General features: G+C 62.1%; 3 protein-coding genes across 19 annotated transcripts in view; all 3 read left to right on the top strand.

Moving 5' to 3' along the window:
• The first annotated feature begins 204 nt into the window (after positions 1 to 204).
• On the top strand, positions 205 to 9,452 carry FXYD6 (FXYD domain containing ion transport regulator 6). Of its 13 annotated transcripts, none has more exons than XM_066981070.1 (8): positions 205 to 290; positions 6,138 to 6,197; positions 6,423 to 6,461; positions 6,572 to 6,646; positions 6,751 to 6,787; positions 7,047 to 7,096; positions 7,220 to 7,262; positions 7,734 to 9,452. In XM_066981070.1, the coding sequence occupies exons 2-7, from the start codon at positions 6,140 to 6,142 to the stop codon at positions 7,246 to 7,248; spliced, it is 288 nt and encodes a 95-aa protein (XP_066837171.1). In that variant the 5' UTR covers positions 205 to 290; positions 6,138 to 6,139; the 3' UTR covers positions 7,249 to 7,262; positions 7,734 to 9,452. The 13 variants fall into 13 exon arrangements, with proteins under 13 accessions (XP_066837171.1, XP_066837172.1, XP_013042714.1 ...); XM_066981071.1 differs by having other exon boundaries at positions 212 to 290; positions 6,135 to 6,197; XM_013187260.3 differs by lacking the exon at positions 205 to 290 and adding an exon at positions 652 to 721.
• A 1,106-nt stretch (positions 9,453 to 10,558) lies between these two features.
• FXYD2 (FXYD domain containing ion transport regulator 2) lies at positions 10,559 to 15,387 on the top strand. Of its 4 annotated transcripts, none has more exons than XM_013187267.3 (6): positions 10,559 to 10,675; positions 11,347 to 11,385; positions 11,473 to 11,547; positions 12,304 to 12,340; positions 12,463 to 12,493; positions 12,663 to 12,867. In XM_013187267.3, the coding sequence occupies exons 1-5, from the start codon at positions 10,582 to 10,584 to the stop codon at positions 12,485 to 12,487; spliced, it is 270 nt and encodes an 89-aa protein (XP_013042721.1). In that variant the 5' UTR covers positions 10,559 to 10,581; the 3' UTR covers positions 12,488 to 12,493; positions 12,663 to 12,867. The 4 variants fall into 4 exon arrangements, with proteins under 4 accessions (XP_013042721.1, XP_066837177.1, XP_066837176.1 ...); XM_066981075.1 differs by lacking the exons at positions 10,559 to 10,675; positions 12,663 to 12,867 and adding exons at positions 10,814 to 10,910; positions 14,221 to 14,429; XM_066981074.1 differs by lacking the exon at positions 10,559 to 10,675 and adding an exon at positions 10,814 to 10,910.
• A 4,178-nt stretch (positions 15,388 to 19,565) lies between these two features.
• The window catches only part of DSCAML1 (DS cell adhesion molecule like 1), a 97,947-nt gene continuing 96,504 nt past the window's right edge, over positions 19,566 to 21,008 (top strand). For both annotated transcript variants that reach the window (XM_066981136.1, XM_066981138.1), the window contains exon 1: positions 19,566 to 19,780. In XM_066981136.1, coding sequence (XP_066837237.1) covers positions 19,738 to 19,780 — 43 coding nt within the window. In that variant the 5' untranslated portion in view covers positions 19,566 to 19,737. The remainder of the gene's footprint in view (positions 19,781 to 21,008) is intronic.

Here is a 21,008-nt window from a genome sequence, read left to right as displayed (position 1 = left end):
CCCGACCCCATCCCCAAGCCCCCAGCCCCATCCCCGAGCCCGCAGCCCCCCTCCCGGTGCCGCCGCCGCCCCCCACCCTGCGGCAGGCGCCGCCCCCTCCCCTCCCCTCCCCTCCCTTCCCTTCCCCTCCCCTCCCCTCCCGGCCCCTCCCGGCCCCCCCTCGCCGCTCGCCTTTGTGCAGCCGCCGCTCGCCGCCCGCCGCCGCTCGGCCCCGCGCGGCCCCTCCCGGCCCGGAGCAGCGGGGGGCGCCGGCCCCAGCCCCTCTCCCCCCCCCACCCCGGCGAGCTCAGGTGGGTCCGGGGGAAGGGGGGCACAGCCTCACGCCCCCCAGCATCCCCCCAGCGCCTTTCGGCTGCCCGGCACCGCCTCGGGGGGGCAACCGAGGGGTGCCGGGGTCGTGCCCCCGGGGGTCGCCGTGCGCCGGGGGGGAACCGTCGGGGCCCGGGGCATCGCCGTGCGCCTCGGGCCGCCCGCATCCCCGGCCCGGCGGCTGCCATGGTAACGGTGCTACCGCGGTCCCCTCGTCCCCTCGTCGCCTGGATCCCGGTCCCCCCCCCCCCCCCCCCGCGGGGAGGATGCTCGGGCACGGCCGTGCCCACCGGAGACCACCGTGGGCACACCCTGGGCGCGCGTGGCCCCCGCCGGTGCTCGCCGGGCTCCGTGGGGATGGTGGGGACAGGGGAGGGGGCTGCGCCCCGCTGGCAGCGTTTGGGTGATGTTGGTAAATATTTCGGTAACGCCGTGGCGGTGGTAAACAGCTGGGCGCGTTATCCCGGGAAGGCGTACGGGAGGAGAGGGAGAGCGTGGCGCTCCGGGTGTGTAATTAGCGCTTGGTCAACGAAGGAACAGACGTCGGAGGCCATGCGGTGGAACTCGGATCTTGCAGGAATATCGCCGTGGGAGGGAAAGTGACAGGTGGTTTGTGGGGTTGTGAGTGAGCCGTGCAGCGTGGCAGGGCGGCCCCCCGGGAAAGCCGAGCGTGGATTAGGACGTGGAGCAATCCCCGGCACGCGTTTGGGCCAGCCCGCGGTGCTCGGAGGTGCCGCTGGCTCCCGCTGGGATTTTCAGTCCCAGGGGTGTTTTCGCTCCCAGCTGGAGATGGAGGTGGCTCCGGAGTGCCGTCTGGGTGCTGTGTTCAGAGGCAGCACGGGGTGGAGATATGGGAGCGCGCGAGGGAAAGCTGCCAGCACGGAGCGCGGCCGCGGCAGCGCCAGGCCACCTGTTGCAGCCTGCTCGCCGGGCGGCCAGCAAACACCCCGTGCCCACGGGACGTGGCGCTGCCCGCGTCTTCCTCTCGTGAGGCTCGTGTTTCACGGCCCTGCTTGGAGCTGAGCTCCTTTCCTGAGGCTTGCGAGGAGTCGCGCTTTTGTCGGGAGGTGAGACTTCGTGGTGAGGACAGCTCCCAGTACGGTAAGCGGGGGGCTGTGTGTGTAGCTGTTCCCCTGTGTTTGCCTTTCGGGATGTTTGTGTGTTTCCAGGTTGTAAAAGAGCCTCCAGGCCCTGCAGCTGTCGTGTACCCAAGCATGGTGAGGGCACTGGGGTGTGCGGGGACGTCCTGCGGGGTGGCCGTGCCCCGGCTGCCCCTCATGGTGCTTGTCGGTGGTGGTTCCTGGTTGGAACAGCATCCAGGAGCAGGTCACCCCACAGAAAATGCCCCTTATTTGATGCTCAGCTGATGGTGGGAGCACTGTGGATGCATGGGAGCTTGGAATAGTTCTCTTGGGCTGTTCTTGCGGTGCCTGGTGGCGATCTGGACTTCTCTCAGCACCGGGAGCCACCAGGTCACCTCCGCCTCGACTCCCCAGCTTGGCGAGTGGAGCCTGGGCTCCAGCCGGGTGTGCCGCGGCACCGGGCAGGGACATTTGCAAACTGGAGCTTTATGGCACCTGCTGATCTAAGCAAACGAGGAGCCAGCAGGCGGGAGGAGGCGGCTGTTGCTCAGCTGGCGCTGAGGGCTTTCCCTGCCGGCAGCCATTAGCAGCCTCACTGCGCTGGAGGCTGCTCTCAAACGCAGGGCGAGCGGAGCCGCTGACGAGCCTGCTCCTGTCGCCTGGGGAAACGGCTCAGCGTGCCGGGGGCTGCGAGCGAGCCCCGTAACAGGCACGTGGATTTGTCCAGCAGTCCCTGATGCTTTGGGGCAAACCGCCCCGGGGCTGGAAGAAACCCTCCAGGAGGCAAGTTCGGCACCGAGGTGTGGGTGAGGGACGGAGCACGGGGTGCGGGCTGAGCCTTGGTTAGCTGTGTTCAGTGATCCCCTATGATCGTGTGTTTTTGTGAGGTCAGGGCAGGTCCTTGGGGGTCTGCATGAGTCTCGTTCAGCCAGAGCAGGGCTGAAGTTTGGGTTCCTGGGGCTCCTGGAGAGGGTTTTCTTTGAATATCCTCCGCCTTGGGGCGGTGCCCCAGATACACGAGAGATAACCTGATGTTAGTCGGGTCAGTTGTGTCTTCTACCTGGCCAGCCTTTGAATCGGCAGCAAATCTGGGAAGTGCTGTCCGTGCTGGCATGGTGGGGGCAGAAAATCCTCCTTCCCTCTCATTTAGGAGCGAGGCACAACAACAGGCACATTAATAGCCAGATTGATGCTGACGTGAAATGGCAGAAGAGCACATCGATGCGTAGCTGGAAATGTCCATTCACACATGCACACTCCTCAACGCTCCAGGCAACCGAGCGCTGCTGCCACGGTCTTGGGGGCTTTGCACAGAAACTGGAGATCTTAACTAGGTCTGATCTCCAGGAGGTGCCCTCGGGGCTCCTGACGGAAGGAGGCTGCCCAGCGTTAGGCTGTGATCGCTGAGACTTGACAGGGCTGATCTCTGCAAAACAATGGAAAGGGAAAGGGTGCTTCAAGACGCAAGACCATTACAAATTCACCTGCCTTGCTCTGGCACGATTTGCAGTGCTTCGGAGAACTCATCAGGAGGGACCGGGTCCCTCTGCCTGGATTTCCCCCCTCTCCTCCCCCTCGCACACACAGCACACACGCGGGCAGTGCCCAGACGACGTGCAGAATGGCGAGGAGGGGTTCTCCAGAAGCAGGAGGCTGCGGGCAGTGGCTGTGCCCCGCATGGAGCGAGGCAGGCTGGCTGCAGGCTCGGAGAAGAGGCAGCAGGGCGGGGAAGCCTCCGGCCAGCTCCGGTGCCTGGGAGCTGCTCCCAGCCCTGGGAGCCTCTTCCAAATGCCTGGTGTCCTCCTCCTGCCCCGTCTGCGTCCTCATATACCGCCGGGCTCACAAGAGCACCTCGTGTCTCCCCCTGCCCCAAGCAGAGCCCTGGTGCTGCCAAAAGCTGAGGATGCCCCAGCCTGCAGAGCTCGGCTGAGCCCCCGGAGCACTGCTGGCCCCATAGGGATGGGGATAAGGGATTGGAGGGGGGGGGCAATATTTTGTTTTCCCCATTAAAACTGCTGACTGGGCCAAGGCGGGAGGGCAGGAGAGCCCTGGGCACCGCTGCCCTGCTTCCTGTGCCGCTCTGCCTCCCTGCTTTACAGCCGATCGCAGTTTTAAGAGGAAAAAAACATGTTTTGATTCTAGTCACGTGCCGAGCGCCGCGCTCCCCGGTCACAGTGGTTTGTACGGGCGCCTTGGTGCTTTGTTTGGCGGCTGCAAACTTGGGGTCAGTAACGGGGGGGATGCAGTGCCGCGTGCCGGGGAGCGGGGCCGTACAGCCACCCCTCGTGCAGTGCCTGCTGTCCTGCTGCCCCTGTGCTGGGGCACAGCGGGGTTCGGCCACAAGCAGCGGCTCCGTGCCCCGAGCGCTTCAGGCTGAAGGCAAACCCCGTGCAGTGTTTGCTTTTCTCGCTTTGCTTCAGCTTCACACAAAAAAAAAAAAAAAAAAAAAAAAAAAAAGTGGGTGGGCCAGCTTGAAACAACCCCAAAAACCTGTGACGTTTCACAGAGCATATGCTGCCTTGGAGGAGAAGCAGGCTCATCTGCACTCCAGAATGCCGTGTTTGTTTTTCTGGCGAGGACACTGCCAGGCCCGACGGTTAGCTCGCGTGGAGCTAAGTTTTAGCGTGCAGAAGTGTGTGAGCTGCAAGAACCGAGTTAGCAAAACAAAGAACATATGTGTGCTGTGCGCTTGGCTTGGCGAAAAGCTCAGCTCGGCTGCACTGAGCTCGAGAAGCCAAAAAGCGAGCAGGGGATTGACAGCAGCGCCTGTGCCTGGCCCCCAGCTCGGCACGGCCCCTCGGTGCGCGCACAGCATGCTGCCAGGTGGTGCCTGGCTTGGCACGGGCCGCCCGGGCAGAAAACAGTTAAAGGACGTGAGATAAAGGCCGTAGGAAAATGTGCAACCAGAAGTTACTGTATCACCAGCTGTTGGGCTCTTTGTACGCGTTTCTAAAACCTGGTAATTATCCAGCATTACGTGCCTGGGCGAGCGAGGGGGATTGCCTGGGCAGAGGCAGCCAGCGGCACGCTCCGGCGGCATCGCAGCCCCGCGCCGCACAATGGCAGCGGCAGCTGCAGGCAGGGGAAATGAAAGCCTCCAGCGTTCAGATAAAGCACATTTGCTTCAAAATGACAGGACACGGAAAGGGAGGGAAGGACGTGAATTATCATGGGAAGCGACTCGGTACGGTGAATAAATGGGGTTGTGGAAACGTGCTCCCTGCCTCGGCGGGGCCAGGGGCTGCTTCCAAGGTGGGAGGGCTCGTGGGGGTCCTGCAGGGCTCCTGGGGGTCCTCAAACAGTGCGATGGGGACCACAGAAGGTCCGGGGGACCCTGGTGCCCATGGAGCCCCAGATGCCTGCCACCCCTCTGACAGCTGGGGGGGCTGGGACAGAGCTTGGGTCAGGCTCTGGAGGGGCTGTAGGGATCCGCATCCGCCAGCTTGCTGAATTCCTGCTGTCGAGGGCCCCTTCCTTATCGGAGCTCATCCAACACGGCAGCTGCAGCGGCTCAGCAGCGTGCGGTGCTATCGGTGCCGCGCAGGGCCCCGATAACCCCGTCCTGCCTGTGCCAGCAGCGAGCCCCTCCGCATGTCTGCCCGTGCCCCACACCATGTATGGCCACCGCGCCCGGCACCGTGCGCAGGGAGCTGGCACCGGGCCCACCCCGGTGCTTTAGGGTGGCCCCAGCTCCGTGTCCCCCAGCACACAGCGTGGTGGCCCCTCTGCGCTTTGCACCCGTGGGTGCCCCCCTGACACTCCCTGGCTTCTCGGTGGGAAGCAAGAGCGCAGCGAAGCCGCACCGCTGGGGGCTTGGTGACCACCTGGCAGCCACAAAACGCAGACAAACACACAGGTGAGCGGCTGCAGGTGGTCGGGGAGGCAGGGCCAGACCTACCTCTGCCCTCCTGGTCTCGGTCCCTCGCAGGAGCTGCATCCATGGAGCCGAGGCCACGGCAGCGCCCAGGGGTGCAGGGTGCTGTCTTGGCAGCTCTGTGTTTTCTGAGCCCCTGTGGGGCTGTGGGTCCTCAGTGTCCCCCAGAAGTCTGGGGGGCAATGCTCAGCACCTCCTGGTCCCGCGCAAGGCACAGCAGGTCGGTGCTGGTGAAGGGACGGGGACAGGCTGCGCCGTCAGGCAGGACCCGGGTTATTTACGGGCCCTCCTTGCTGCCGCAGGTGAGCACGGGGAGCTGGGGGGCAAGCGCAGCCACGAGCTAGCTATCAAGGGTCACAGGCCTCATTGTAGGAAGGTAATTGCTATGCTAATTGGCATAAATTAAAACATGCTCCGAGTGAAGGACGCAGCCTTGACCTTGATGGGGAGATCGCAGCCCCCCTGCTCGCCCCATCGCGTGCGGCACAACCTTGAGCTGATGCTGGCAGCTGTGCCACGAGCAGGGCCAGCGCCTCGGGGGTCCTGCTGCAGCCCCGGCAGCACAGAGGCTGCTCAAAATGCAGCACAGGTCCGCACAAAATGACGGTCTGCCTGCCTGCTGCAGTCCTTCCCAGCACATCCTTTGCCCCCCATGAGCCTCAGTGCCCTGGGGTGGCCGGGGCACAGCTGTGGCACCCGGGGTTGGGGCTGCCGGGTGTTTCTCATTCTCCCCATCTCCGCTGGTGGCAGGGGGGGCTCAGCCCAGGGCTTCTCCCTCGCAGTCGGGCACACATTGCCTGCAGCCCTCCCCGTGCGCCCTTGTGCCCCATCTCCTGCAGGTGCTGACCCCGCTCTCCCCTCTCTCGCAGCAGCCATGGACGCGGCGCTGATCGTCCTGTGCTCCCTGCTGGTGCCGGCGGCCATGGCAGATGGTGGGTACCGGTGCCTCTGGGTGCCAGAAAACTCAGCAGAAACCTGCTGGGGCAATTGCTGGGTCAGAGGGGGGGTGGCGTGGGGCAGCACAGAGCCTTGCCATGAGCAGGAGGCAGCACAGAGCCCTGCCATGGAGCAGCAGGGCTGTGCTGGGTGCAGGGGCTGAGCCGGGAGGCTTGCTCACCCCACAGCGCGCTCGCCTTACACTCTTTGCTTATTTCCAGTGGGCACCCAGGAGAAGGAGGAAGACCCCTTTAACTACGGTGAGCATCGCCATGCCGGCAGGGATGCGCACGTGTGTGCCATGGGGAGCAGAAGCTGCTGTCCCTCCCCTGAACCTGGCAGAAACAGGTCTCTCTGTCTCCTCCCGCAGATTACCAAAGCCTGAGGATCGGCGGGCTGGTGTTTGCCGTGGTCCTGTTCACCGTTGGCATCCTGCTTATCCTCAGTGAGCTGGGGAGCGGGGCTCGGGGGAGGGCTGGGGCAGCCGTCGGGAAAGGCCGTGGCCCAGTCCCACTTGGCCTCGCTGACGGTGTTTCTCTCCTCTTGCAGGCAGGAGGTGCAGGTGCAGTTTTAACCAGAAGCCCAGGTGAGTGAGGGCAGCATCCCTCCTTGGTGAATCTCTGCCCCGTGCCCAGCTCATCCCAGGAGCACCCCGGGTGGGATGGGTGCCCCCTGCGAGCATCGCTTTGGGTGCCTGGTGCCCAGCACGCAGGGACGCCCCGCTGCACAGCTCCCGGGTGGGAAAGCAGCAGTTTGTGCTCCTGGGCACCTTCCTCAGCATCCCTCATGCGCCAGGGGATGGGCTGCTGGTCCCAGCTGCCCTCACTGTGCTCCTGTCCTTGCAGAGCTCCGGGGGATGAAGAGGCTCAGGCGGAGAACTTGATTGCCTCAAACGGTAAGGCTCCTGGTCCGTGTGCTGTGCAGCTGCATGGCACCGGCTGCTGGCCGAGCACCCAGCCCTGGGCAGGGGGGTTGTCCTCGGCCAGGCTCCGCAGCCCCTCTGCTCTTCCCTTTGCAGCAACGGGAGCACAGAAAGCAGAGAACTGAACCAGAGCCATGCGGTGAGTCCCAGCACGGGTGGGGGCACCGGGGCTGTCACAGCCGGGGCTGCGCATGGGGGCTGCTGCAGGGCCCCCCCTCTGCTCTGTGCAGCTCAGCATCCCCAGCACGGGGCTGGGGCAGGGAACCGTGCGGTGCTGCTGAGCCCCAGGTTCTGCAAGGCCTGGGCAGCACGGCAGGAAAAGGAAGCATCTGCCCGGATTTTCCTTAGCAGCACATTTCCTTCCATTGTACTCTCCCACCGCCGAGCGGTTTTATTTTTAGGGCTTCTAGAGAGCTGGGTGCAAACCCCCGAGGGCATTTCGCCTCCTGCCTGCCCAAGGACCCTGCAGCCCGAGTTTCTCCGAGCTCCTGGGCTGCGGTCTGCTTTTGGAGAGGGGCCGAACGTGGAGCCTGCGGTGGCAGGAGAGTGTGGGTCGCTGGGGGATGCGGTGCTGCCGCTGGCCTCACTCGCTGCCGTCCTCCCCGCGCAGACCCAGCAACCCGAGGACAGACGCTCGGACTGCAGACACCAACTGCCTGCAAGGAAACTGACCCCACAGCACCAGGTCCCCCCAGGGAGATGCGGCGCTGCTGTGCCCGTGTTACCCTCCGTACTTCCACACCAGATCTCTGCCTCCCAGCCTGACCAAGCTCCCCTCGTCCTGTGCCTCCAGTGCTGTGTGACGTTCCTGTAAGGTGATCGTTGCCTCTAGGGCTCCTTGTTGCCGATGTTGTAATAGTGATTTCTCCTCACCTTTCTCGTGCTGTGAGTGTGATGGGGCTGGGTGTGGGCAGATGTCCCCGGCCAGCCTGTGTTCCCTCTGGTTTGCCTCTCGGAGCCGGGCTGGCCACCCACATCCTGCCCCTGGCGACCTGCCCAGGGACCACCGAGGGGCCGAGCAGCCTCCGGGGGTTTGTGGAGCACCTCTGGGGTGCTGCAGAAATTCCCCTGCTCCGTCCCGAGCCTGGGCACAGGAGCTGCAGGGCATGGAGAGCCCTGGGGCTGTGCCTGGAGCCCGGTGCCGTGCATGGACCAAGCCCCTCGGGCAGCCCCCGTCCCCCTGCCCAGACCAGGGGGGCTGCCGAGCGCTGGTGCGTGGTGGTGCCGGTGCTGGGCACCATCCCCCTGGTGGACCAGTCCAGCAGCATTTTGGGGCTTTTCCAGCTTTCTGTGGGCTGCATTGGGAGCAGCAGCAAGCAGCCTGCCCCGCATGGTGCTGCTGCCCTGCTGCACGTTGTGGCTCAGCAATAATCCTGCAGGCACCCACGGGTGATCCCGGGGCTCAGCTCTGCTGGGACACCTTGGTGCCGGGCGTGAGGCAGGGGGAGCCTCCTGGTGCGGCCCTGTCCCATCTGCTCAGCACCCTCCATCCCTGGCCACGACCATGCTGTCGGGGCAGGATGCTGCTCAGAGCGTGTGAAGCCGCTGGGGGGGCAGAGGGGGCTGTGAAATCCCCTGGCACGGGGTCACCGTGAGCGAGGGTGGCGAACCAGCATGAACCAGCTCCTCACCCCAGCTCTGCTCTGCGTGCCACGGGATGGAGCTGGGCGGGCTGAGCCGCCCCCAGGGCTCGGCACAAACACGGCTGAAACAAAGCCCTGTCTGTGGCAGCAAGGGGCAGCGGCATTTCCCCCGGTGCTGAGGCCCAGGACATGGCTGCCTGCATCACTGCTGCATTTGTCCCTTAGCAGTGGTGCTGTCAGCACGCCAGGACAAGGCTCTCCTCCTCCGGGAGGCTTTGCGAGGGGTTCTGGAGGTGCTGTGGGTGGGCTCTGTCCCTCTGTGCTGTCACATCCCCTGGTGGCACCGGGGACGGGGAGCACGCTCCATCCCCTCCGTGCAAGGCAGAGGGACTGTGTCCTGTGTACCTTGTCCCTTCCATCCCGCTGCCACCGAGAGCCTCTGCTCCCCCCATCTCCGTGCTGCTCCCCAGCCGCAGCCACCCCCCCCCGTGCCCCCAGCCCCCAGTGTTGCTGTGTGCGTGTCCCGGTGTCGGTGTTGGAGTGACCGTGGTGTCCGTGGCGTGCCGTCGGTGTTAACACGAAACAAAGCAAACCCCGTGGTGTGTGCAAACGGCAATACCCTGACTGTTGTGAAATAAACCGAGCTACCGTGTTTCCTTCTGAGCGGGAGCGCGTGCTGCTGTGGGAAGGGACGGGTGTGTTCGCTGCTGTCAGCCGAGGGGGCAAGGAATAAAACTTGGTTTCTACCCGTGCCTGGCTGCGTAGTCTGCAGGGGGGAACGGGGCAGGGGCAGCCCTGGGGTGTGAGGGGTTGGGAAATGGGGTGCAGGGGGGGCTGTCCATGCGGGGGGCACTTGGGTTTCATGCAGGTTTGGGCCAGCAGCCACGTGGGCAGCGTGGGGAGAAAGGCAGGGCGCAGCTCTGCCCGTCCCCGCGGGGAAGGAGCCGGGCACGGAGAGCCGGGTCCCTTCCCACGCTGTCCCCCAGTGCCGCCAGCCTGGCTCCTGGGTGGGGGCAGTGGCAGCGCCCCCCCCCACCCCGGGCAGCACAGACAGGGCTTTGTGCTCCGGGCTGTCGCAGCTCCCTCGGTGCCGTGCTCCTTTCTGCAGCCAGCAGCACTTTTAACAATGGCCAGAGGCCGGGCGAAGGCAGCGTGTGAGCAGCGAGCCAGCCCCGAGGGACGCGGGCACAGAGCGCCCTTGTCCTGCCTGCTGGGCACTTCCCGCTGGTGAGGCTCTGAGCTGAGCAGTGCCTCGGCTTCGTGGCACCAGGGATGCTCGGAGGGCCCCACGTGCACCCTCCTGGGGCCTGGCTTCTCCCCAAGGTGTGGGGACGGGCTGGGGCTGGGGCACTCCTCGCCAAGCAGCCTGGGCGCATGACTCCTGCATGCCGATTTCGGGGGGAGGGCAAACTGGATCGAGCAGCCTGCTGCCTGCCGGGGGCCGGGGCTGGCCCAGCCGGTGAGGGGTGCAGCATCCTGGCACGGGCATTGCCGTGCTGCAGCCAGGCCACCTGGGATGGCTCGGTGCTGGCTGGGGAGCGCTGACCCGGCTGCTGCGGGGACCTGGCATGCCGGGCACGCTGCCCACTTCTCCCCAGCAAAGCTCAGTCCCACCCAGCCCTTCCTTCTGCCCCGTGCTGGCTCTCACCTCCGCAGCAGGAGGGCAGCCCAGCTGGCCTGATGCTTGGGAAGCGGGGCAGGGCGTGCTGCTCCCCTCCCGGCTGGCACAGGGACACTCCGATCCTGGGCTGGCACCGTGGGCGCACCCCCTGCCTGCCCCCCTCCCCTCTTGGGCCTCCCTCCCCAGGGTGGGCGGGAGCCCCGTGCCTCCCCGCGTGACTGCGATAAACATTACACCGAGGCCGTTAATGTTTAATGAGGTTTGTCTCCCAATTAACGCGCTTCCCCCTGGGTGCCCGCTCCCAGAGCGAGACGCCCGCCGGACGGCACGCTGACATGATGGGTGACGGTAAGGGTGCTGGGGGCCGCAGGGGGGGCAGCATGCAGCACCCTGCCCAGCCACCCGGCAGGATCGGGCACATCGCAGTGCGAGGAGTGGGGCTGGGCCCTCCTGATTTCAGGGCTGGGGGGGCTATGGCTGAAAATGGGGGGAGATGCGGGGATGGATCCCCAGAGTCCTGCAGGATCGGCTTCCCAGGGGGATTTCTCCGGCCAAAGTGCCCCTCGCAAAGATGTGCCAGCAGGTAAGGTGGCCCACGCGGTGACACGCAGCCTTCAGGAGGATGAGGCTGCTGGTGAGGAGGAAGGCTGCCAGAGAAGGTGGCAGCTTGGGGGCTGCTCTGTGCTCCGGAGAGGCGCCACTGCCCCGTGCAGCCTGGGCAAACAGCGACCGCTTTCTGCTAACCATCGAGCCGGGTCCCTGAGCACAGCTTCACCCGGAGCTCAGGACCCGTGCACCCTGCAAATGCGTCCTGCGAACGCACGGTGAGCTTCGAGTTCGCTGGGGTGACACCAGGAATTTGGGAATCCTTTTCTGGCTCAGCTGAACCTGGAGGAAATCAGAGCGCTCTTCCTCGCAGCCCTCGCTCCTCGTCCTTCCCACCTCACCGCCCCGTCCAGGTGCCCGCTGCGAGCCCGGCCCAGGCTCTGGCTCCCACTGGGCTCTCTCCTCTCTTCCAGAGCAAGCACCCGAGCAGGGCCTGGACAGGTTCAGCTACGGTAAGTGCGAGCCGGGCGGCCGGGGGCTGCAGCCCACCTCCCACCTCCCCCCTGCGGGCTGACCCCGGCGGCTCTCCTCCCCCCCAGACTATGAGACCATCCGCAACGGGGGGCTGATCTTCGCCGTCGTGGCGTTTGTCATCGGGCTCCTCATCATCCTCAGTAAGTGCCTCGGGAGGGCTGGGTGCCCTCCTGGTGCTGCTCCCCTGCGGGGACCCTCCCTCACCTCCCTCCTCGGGGTGCTGGCCCTGACCCCCCACGCCAGGGCTGGGGACCCTCCGCAGCCCGAAACGCCTGGGAAATTTCCACCGGGGCACGTTCCCAACAGAAAGCGAGTTGGGAAGGAGACCACATAAATATTTAGAGTTTCTCTGCCAGCGTCAAGGCTTTCAGAGGGAAGGTCAGTAATTAAAAATAGCAGAGAAAACTCTGACATTCCCAGAGTGAGAAACCAGCTTTCCCAGAGCCCTCAGCCCTCGGCAGCTCCCCGGGGGATGTGGTGCCAGGCTCCTGCAAACCGCCCCTGCTGCCTGCATCACCCCCTGCGGGCTTCCAGCAGCGTGCAGGGACGTTGCTGAAGAGTTTTGGGGAGAAATATAAGAAAACCACTTGCGTCTGCAACCACAGGGGCAGCTTGGGGAGATGCATGGGCACCCAGGAGAGTGCTCGGGCTTTGCTGGGGAGCACTGGGGGCCAGGAGGCAGCACGTGGGGTCGGCACCGCCCAGCACTGGGCTGTGGGTGCTGTGCAGGGGGCCAGCCCCGGCGCGGAGGCAGAGGGACAGCCCGCAGGAGGCAGAGCTGGTGGTCCCAGCGGGGGGACAGCCCCGGGAGCAGCACCGCTTCGTGGGGGTTTCGGGGGGGAGCTGGGGCAGGGGCTGCAGCCACGAGAGGCCCCAGCTGCTCCTCTTGCCCCCAGGCCAGCGGTTCCACTGCGGAGGGAAGAAGAAGAGGAGGTGGGTATGGTTTTAGGTCGGCCTCACCTCTCCTGCTGGCCGCAGGGGACTTGGCTCACCCTCCCTGCGTCTCAGCCACGTCGCCCCGTGTAACGCCTCTCCCCTTGCTTTTTGCTCCGCAGACAAGGAAACGAGGAGGACCTGTAGCTGCAGGTAGGCCGCAGGAGATGCTGCGGGCTGGCAGCCGGGCTCCCCGGGGCTGCCAGGGCTGGGGGTGATGCTGGGAGCCCCGCGAGGCTTCGAGGAAATGCCCATGTGGGCGTCTGGCTCAGGAGGAGAGGAGCCAGGACGTGCCGTAACCTCCCACTCCCTCCGGTTTCAGAGCTGCCACGATGCCGTGGAAGGAGAGCTTGGTCCGAGGCAGAGCTGTCCTTGCCAAGGGCCACCCCTCGCCCCGCTCCAGTGCCTCCGCCATTCCCCTGCTCACCCCGGGCGAGGCCGGGACGCAAATTGCCCTCGTGCTTTCCCCTCCGTCAGATCCTGCGAGTGTTTCGTGGCTAATAAAGTTCCAGCTGAGAGAGGTTAAACTTTGTGCCCCAGGCGTTTGGGCCGCCCACTCTCCTGGCCCAGCACCAACGCCCTGCGGGCATCTTCCACCATGCAGAGCCAGCACGGGTCCCTGCTGGTCCCTCTGCACCCCGGCGGCACGAAGGGGCTGGCTCTTGGTTTCCTTGGTTCGTGTCGGGTCCCGCAGAGGGGGGGGGACGTCCCTGTTCCCGGCCACCTGGGTGGCTTTGACGAAAGGTCCCCGTTGCGTGAGTGTGGGCGGTGGGTGCCCAAATCCTGCCCTTCTCCTGGGGTGCCCAGCCCGAGCCACGCAGGCTGTGGGCACACGCGGGCACGAGCTGGGTGCGAGGGGCTCGGGGCGCGCCTGTTCCTCTCGGAGCGCTCGAGCTGGGCATGGGCGGGGGGGGGGGGCGTTTCTGCCTCCGGATCTTTGGCTTCGCAGCCCAAAACCGAGCAACGTCTCCTGCAGCTGGGTGCTGAGGGGGGGAATCCCAGCGCCGTGGGCACGGAGCCCCGCAGCCGGCAGCACACGGCGGACACCTGGCGGCGGGCGGTGCGCGGCTGCCGGGGGCCGTGCTGCCCCCCGCGGGGCTGGGGTCCGCCCCCCATCGCCGGGCTGGGGGCTTCCTCTGGTGCCCTCCCCGCCAGCACTTCCCCTATTTTTGTATTTTTATTTTATTTTATTTTATTTTAATTTTATTTTATTTTATTTTATTTTATTTTATTTTATTTTATTTTATTTTATTTTATTTTTTTTTTATTTTTTTATTTTTTATTTTTATTTTATTTTATTTTATTTTATTTTTTATTTTTTTTATTTTTTATTTTATTTTATTTTTATTATTATTTTTCTTATTATTTTATTTTATATTTTATATTTTAATTTGTAAATAAAATTAAAATTAAAATCAAAATTTTTTTATTTTATAAATAAAGTAAAATTATATTATTTCATAAAATAAATTTTTGTTTAATTTTATTAAATACAATTAATTAATAAATAAAACAATAAAGAACATTTCATTAATAAGTTAAATATTTTATTATTAATCAATTAAATAAATATTATATTTTATTATTTATTAATTAATTACATTTTATTATTTATTAATAAATAATAAAATATCGTTTATTATTAATTAATAATTTATTTATTACGAAATAAAATGAAATCATTTCATTTCATTTCATTATTTCATTTCATTCCATTCCATTCCATTTATTCCATTCCATTATTTTATATTATTTTATTTCATTGGATTTATTTTATTGTTTATTTTATTATTTTATTGATTTCACTTTATTCTGTTATTTTATTTTTAATTTACTTTATTTCACTTTGTTTTATTTTAAATTATTTTTTTTTAATTTAGCCCCTGATGGGTCCAGGGCCCCAGAGGGTTTCAGCACGTATCGCTCCGTGTTCTGCAAAGCCAAACGCCCCCACCCTGCTGGCGGAGGAGAAACTGGCTCACCTGGTTCATTTGGGCTTCAGTCGAGGTCAGACATTGACAGGAAAATAGGATTAGCCGGGGGGGAGGTTATTAGACAAAATCCGTGCAATTTGTATAATCTGAGGTGCTTACTGAACACGGTAAGGAGATTATTTTGAAATATAATTTTGATTTGACACTGACCCACTAATAAAGACTCGTGGCAGCTTCGCACAGCTCCAGCAGGAGCCGGAGCCCTCGGGGGGGGGAGCAGCCCCCATTTTATGGCACCGACGAGGCACGAGCCAAGGGCCGGCCCTGCCCGCCCCCCGCTCTGGGGGCACCCTGTGGCTGCGTCCCCCCCAAAAGAAGGAGCCAAGGGCGCAGCATCCGGGGGTGCAGCTGGCGTGGGAGACGGACCCCATCCTCAGGAGGGGCCCTCATGGCCTCCAGGCTCAGGGCTCCCCATTTTCCCCCGTGTGCGGCCGCGGGGGGGCTCGGGGACACGCATGCCCTTCAGGGTGCGCGTCCCCTGGCACCAGCCCCCCCGGAGAGCCCTGCACGCCCGGCCCCTCCGGCTCGGGGGTGGGGGGCAGATTAATGGGAGAGAAAAGCCGTGTCTGGCTCCCTGTGCGGGGGGATCTCTGTCTCGGCACCAGATGGCATTAATAGCATTATTCTGCACGGCTCACCGCCGCCGCACGCGTGCACGCACGCTTGCACAGCCCTTTGCACACCCGGCTGGGGGCTGTGCCAGCGGACACGGGGTGACACGGAGAGCGGTCCCGAGGAGCTGCTGGCTGCTCTGGGTGTACGTTTGGAGACCAGGCTGTTATCAGAGCAGGATGGAGCTGGGGAACCAGGACCACCAGAAGGGAAGGTGTACAATAGGTGGCCTCCCCGTGCCAGGGCAGGTGTCCTGCTGGCAGCCCTGGACCATGGGGTGGGCACACGGACGTGCACAGCCCCCAGGTCGGGGAGTCCGCTCCCCGGCACGCACCTCTGCGGTCCTTCACTTTGGGCATTGGTGCCAGGAGCTAGTGGAGTGGCGAGGTCACAAGGAAAGGCCACCACGTCCTTGCTCGGCTGCTTTCCTCCCATCACTGCCCCAGCAAAAGGCTCCTGCTCCCCCCAGGGCTGGGGCAGGGGAGCCGCAGCCCCCATCAGGGGGTGCCCACGGGACCAGCCCCAGCCCCAAGGGTCAGCTGGGAGCTGCTGGCCTCGGGAAGGAAGCATTCAGCTTCTTCCCTCAACCAGGCAATCTTGGAGGATTTCTCTCACACTCCCTTGAGCCATTAATCTTCTGAGAGGAAATCTTTTCTGTGACACAAAGGGGATCGGGTAATAATACCGTGGACAGACGGAGTGCCCTTTTCCTCGGGGAAGGCGCCCAGGTGAGAACGGCTGCCCCCAGGCACCAACTGTTTGCCAGCCTCTGGACGGAAGGGTACAAGGGAGAGGGGCTCCGACCAGCTCCTTTTGTGCTCAATCCACCGTAAATACGAGGAGGGGAGGCACCAGGACACGACGAGGAGCAGCAGCCAGAGATGCTGGCTGCTCGTCTCGCCCCGCCAGGAGCCTGCCTGCGCTGCTATGCCATCTCCGCCATGCCAGGGACGCGTTTGGCCTGGGAGGAAACGCGAAGCAAAATGTCTCCTCGTTAGTTAAAACAGGAGAGCAGCAAATGGTGACTAATGGAGCCAAAGAGGAACACTTGACGACGTGGGGAGATGGGGCCGGGCTGGCGGGGAGCCAGCCACATGCCTCCTTCTCCCTTTGTTCGGCTCTCGGAAAAGGCAGCGCATCCATCAATAGCAACGGAGCTGCCAAAGCAGCGGCGCTCCACGGTCTTAAATTATCCTCCCAGGTGAAGTAAATAACATTTCAGCCGCCGTTTCCCTGTTGCACACGCCCCGGAGCAGCGGTTGCGAGGAGTCACCGGTGGCGCCCTGTGCGCTCCGGGCACCCCGGGGTGGGCGCACGGCGGCCGGGCCGGGGCTGAGGAGCCCGGGAGCATCCCCACGGGGCCGGGCCCTCCAGCTCCGTGCTCGGCCCGGCCGGGACGAGCCTCTCCGCTCTGCGACGCTAGGGGGAGGCAGAAGCCAAGCGAGCTGCGGGCAGGAGCCGGGCCGGGCCGTGGCAGGGCGCGGGGCCGAGCCCCGGGGGCCGGGGGTCGCGGCGCGGCGGTGCCCGGTGCCTGCTGCTGCGCCCCTGCCCCTGGAGGGGCCCTCGGGACGGGGCCGAAGCTGGGGGCTGCAGCTGGATGTGGGTGCTCTGGGGGGGCTGGGAGCACCCTCCTTCGGGCCGCTTTCCCTGACACTCCTCTGAATGCCAGCAGCTTTTTGTTCCTGGGGGAAGAAACGTCCCAAGGAAAGCAGCCGGTGAGCTAGCAGGGTGCTGAGCTCTGGGCACCTTGCAATCCCCAGGGCTCCGGGGCACAGGGGATATGGGAGCTGAGTGTAAATGTGATCCAGACCCAGAGTGAAAAAGTTAGAGCCAGAAAAAGCTGCTTGGGCTAGAGCTGCTGGGGCAGCATCGCTCCATGTGCTAGGGCAGAGGAAGAAGTGTGTGGGGGAGAGCCCCTGCTGTGCTCCGGGCTGAGCGGGGACCGTCCCTTCTCCTGAAGGGAGGAAATCCGCCAGGGACCAGGACATGTGTTGCTGTAATTTCCCATGGGTCTTGTGGAGTTTGGGCCAGGTAAGTATTTTTATGGCGTGAGCGTCACCTTTAGCTAGCTGTGCAGCTGGGCGTGCTGCTGGCCGTGGCAGGCTGCTTGCTCTCTGTTAGCAGCGTGTGGCTTAGGGGAGTCTGACACGCACGTGTCCTGGTGTGTTGGTGCAAGTTGGAGCAGCCTAAACAACTCCTGCGATGAACTTTATCCCTTCCTGATCCCAGCTGCACAAAGCCCATGACGCTCCCTGCCAGCTGATGGGGTGCTTGGTAGCAGGACAGCGGCTGCCCGGGCTGAGCACTCATGCAAAGGAGATGCACAAAAGCTTCCTGCGAGCATTCAAATGTGGGAGCTGTGGGAAGTCGAATATCCCTAAACGGTGGCTGCTGTAAATGGAGCTGGAGTCCCAGGTGTGGGCTCGTAGGAGCCAGCTTTGGGAGGGCCTGGCTGCCTGCCCTGCTGCCAGACCCGCGGGGCTGGTGCAGAGCGCGTCTGGCGCGGGAGGCTGACAAATGGCCTTGGCTGCGCAATCAGTGGAGGAGCACAAGGGCAGGAATGAACAGCACGGGCAGCTCAAGGGCTCGCCGTGGCTCCCCGAGTGTGACCCAGGGCTGGTCATCTGCCCCGCTGGGCTCTCCTCGTCTCCTCCTGAGCTCCCTCCCGCCTTGCAGGCAGGTGCTGCCTTCCCCGGGAGGAAGGGGCTATAGGCAGGGTGAGGTTAGTGCTCTCGGTGGGGGCTAGGAGTGATGGAAACCCCCTAGGGGTGCTGAATAGCTGGGGGAGCTAATAGTGAAGCACTGAGTGCATTCACTCCCCCTGCACGTGTGCCTCAGAGGGAGATCTGTGCGGTCCCGTGGGTGCTGCACCAGTGAGCACCCTGCCAGCCCCGCACCCCTGCTTCGTTCGGTGCTCAGCACCTGGCCACGGTGTGCGGGCAGCAGGAGGCTCTGGCAGTTTTTGTAGCTGGAAGATTCCCGTTAGCAGGCTCGGCTGTGCTGCCATCCTGCAGCAGCTGCTGGGGAGGGAAGGGGCAGATGCTTGGCATGTGGCTGGCACTCCCCAGAGCCTGGGACTTGCTTGTGGCCTTGGGAATGGGCCTGAATACCAATTTCCTTGCGAGGTGTCAGCTAACATCTGCACACGGATGGAGCTGGCTGTTGACACCTCGCTTCCTGGAGGGGTGCGTGGGCGCAGGGTGGGCAGCACCCAGTGCTTCGTCACGTCTGGGGACGCTGGTGGCACGGCCCCAGCTGGGGATGAGCTGGCAGGGGAGGTGCACGTGCACGGGTGGGAGGGCTGCGCGCGGGGACACCCACACACGGTGACAGAGCTGCTGAGGCAGCCCAGAACGGCTGTGTAGGGGGTGGTGATGGAGCTCGCAGCACCCAGGAAGGTGAAGCACTGCCTCGGGGGGAGGAGGAGGAGGAGGAGGAAGGGCTGTGGCATCAGGCCAGACCTGCACGGGGTTCTCTCCCACCTCTGCTGTTGACTTCTTGGAGCTGAGGTCTGTGCGGGCCTCATCCTGCTCATCAATAAAACAAGGATGTGGAGAGTCTGGCTTTGGGGAGGGGAAGGGGGCTGTGGGGTGGGCGTGAGGGAGCCTCAGCCCTCCTGGCTTCTGTGTCCCTCCTGTGCAAAATGGCGATGGCCTTCCTGCACAGTGCAAGGGGCACCTCAGTGGCATGGTGAGGTCTTTGGCTATTCCAAAGCACTCCCAGGTAGGAAGGATCGCAGTGAAGAGGTGCAGGTTGGAAATGGCTAAGGAGTTGCTTTTATTCCAGTTGTTTTTACTGAGAGATGATGTTACGTTTTCAACTAAATCTAAACTTTTTTAAAAAAGTGTTTTTTCTCTCATTCTTCTGTTTGAAATCAGCATACTTCAGTCTTTCTGTTTATTTTCCTACAAATTAGGATTGAAAAGGTTGCCTTGGGAAAGCAAAGCAAAACCATTATAATCAGTTCAAGAAAAAGCATTCTGAGCTCCTCGAATGGTCCAGACAAGTAGGCTTTGGTTGTGACCAAGACTTGGGGAGTAAGATCCTAGGCTTGAGATAAGCCTTAGATAAACATACCCCAAAGTAAAGCATCAATTTGTATTTGTTGCCCGCTGGCTGGAGCGATGCTTGTGCCGGGGGGGTCTGCTGGGCCCTGCGGGGAGCAGCAAGGCAGGGCTGGTGTCACCTCATTTCTGTCCCGGGGCTGCAAAGAAGTTTCCAGGCGGCCCGCGGCGGAGTGGTCCTGCACACCTCGGCTGTCCTGGGCACAGCACTGCGCACACAGCCTGGAGGAGCGGCTGTGGGGCTAGGACACAGCTCCCCCGAGGGAGCAGCCCCCTTGGCACGGGTGACGTCCGGGCTCGCAGAGGATGGGGAGCGTACCTGGAGCGCTCCAGGCTCGCCTCCCCGGAGCGCGTCCGGCACCAGCCGCCTCCTCTCGACCCCCGTGCGCGCCCCCGTCCCCTGCCGCCAGCCGGGGGGGGGCTGAGGAAGGCTGCGAGCGGGCACCCCCCCGGCACGAGGGCCCGGGGGCGAGCGGCGGGGCGCGGGGCGCGGGGGCGGGCAGTGCGCGCAGCCCGGCCCACCCGCCCGACGCCACTCGCCGGGAGAGGGGGGGGGAGGAGGAGGAGGAGGAGGAGGAGAGGAGGAGGAGGAGGAGGAGCGGCTGCGAGCTCGGCTCTGGGCATCTCAACCTGGCTGGCAGCGCGGCGGCAGGGAGCGCGGCACGCCGGGGGCACCGCACCGTCCGCAATTGCGCCGCACCCCGGGGCCATAGGTGCTCTTTATGGCATGTGGCTGGTAACTTTTTTCCTGCTCTACTCTTTGCCGAAAGGTACGTGGCGCCCGGCAGCGGGGACGCGGCGGGCTCCCCCCGGTGCCCTGCACCCCCCCCCCCCCGGTGCCCAGCACCCCCTCCGTGCGCCCCCACGGGGCTCCGGGGCCACGGGCGCGGCGCCCCCCGCGGAGCGCTCCGAGGGTCCCGGCAGGGGGCTCGGGGTGCCGCCCGGCCCCCGGGGGGCGCAGGGGCTCTCGGAGCCGAGCCCGAGCCCCCAGCGGTGCCGGAGCCCCCCGGGGTGCGGGCTGCCCGCCGCCCCGACGGGACCTGCCGGGGCTTGCGGCGGTACTTTGGAGAGCTTTGTTCTGGTGTCCCCGCTTTTCCGGGACTACTTAGAGCGATATCCTAATCCCATAAGACAGGCTAAACCCAGCGGTGCTTTAAAAACCCCATCCTTTCCTCCAGGAGGGCTGTGTGAAGTGCAGCCCGGTGGTTCGGTATAAATCAGATCGGGTGGGAAAAAAATAATCGTGAAACAAGTGTGCCGAGGAGATGCACACTTAAAGATTAGAGATTAAATTAAAGTTGGAGATTAAGTGAACGCTACCCGAATCTATGGAGGTAATACTCTAAACCAAGTCTCCGCTACGGATGCAATTAAAAAAGAAAGCCAAGGAGCTGCACGTAACATGCATAGTTAAATCACAGGGCGTTTGTTACAACAATCAATCGATGTTACATAAAGGAATTGCCCGTTTCCAGTTCTGTGGGAATTTTTAATTATGTCCCTATAATAAATTACCTCTTTGTGCATCACCCGATCCGCAGATGTAGCGATGAAAGTGCCCACCTTTTGGAAAATTGTGTGCTCAGAGGATATAAGATGACATTTGCCCTAATTATCTTTTTTGACATTTGAGAACAGCAAAGGGGGAATTTTAGGCAATGAGGAAAGAGAAATAAAAGGGAACAGAGCTGGCTCCTTACATGAGACTTCTCTTGCTGTCTATTGAATTACACATCTATCTTAATGCTAATCCAATGAAAAATATTTACCAAGGTTTAATAGGGCATCCTGTCCAGTGGCATGGCGATGATCAATTATTCCATCAATTATTAATTATGGAATAGCTGCTTTATTGGAGCTGGACTAAAACTGCATTTGGGAGCTTTAACCAAAATCGCTTTTGTTTAGGATCTGCTGAGCTGAACGTGCCAGCGTCTGCTTTGCTTACATTTGCATTTTTACCGTGCTAAAAGGAAAAAAAAAAAAAAAAACAACCAC

Source organism: Anser cygnoides, chromosome 21 (assembly GCF_040182565.1).
Source record: "Anser cygnoides isolate HZ-2024a breed goose chromosome 21, Taihu_goose_T2T_genome, whole genome shotgun sequence".
NCBI lineage: Eukaryota > Metazoa > Chordata > Aves > Anseriformes > Anatidae > Anser > Anser cygnoides.
This window is presented reverse-complemented; position numbering and strand designations above follow the sequence as displayed.

Bases quoted from the DNA above. Each gene is read 5' to 3' on its own strand.
- FXYD6 (XM_066981066.1), top strand. From the start codon at position 4,479: ATGAAAGCCTCCAGCGTTCAGATAAAGCACATTTGCTTCAAAATGACA. The intron at 6,788-7,046 runs GTGAGTGAGGGC...CTGTCCTTGCAG, and splicing joins AGTTTTAACCAGAAGCCCAG to AGCTCCGGGGGATGAAGAGG. The intron at 7,097-7,219 runs GTAAGGCTCCTG...TTCCCTTTGCAG, and splicing joins GAACTTGATTGCCTCAAACG to CAACGGGAGCACAGAAAGCA.
- FXYD2 (XM_013187267.3), top strand. From the start codon at position 10,582: ATGAGGTTTGTCTCCCAATTAACGCGCTTCCCCCTGGGTGCCCGCTCC. The intron at 11,386-11,472 runs GTAAGTGCGAGC...CCTCCCCCCCAG, and splicing joins CCTGGACAGGTTCAGCTACG to ACTATGAGACCATCCGCAAC. The intron at 11,548-12,303 runs GTAAGTGCCTCG...TCTTGCCCCCAG, and splicing joins CGGGCTCCTCATCATCCTCA to GCCAGCGGTTCCACTGCGGA.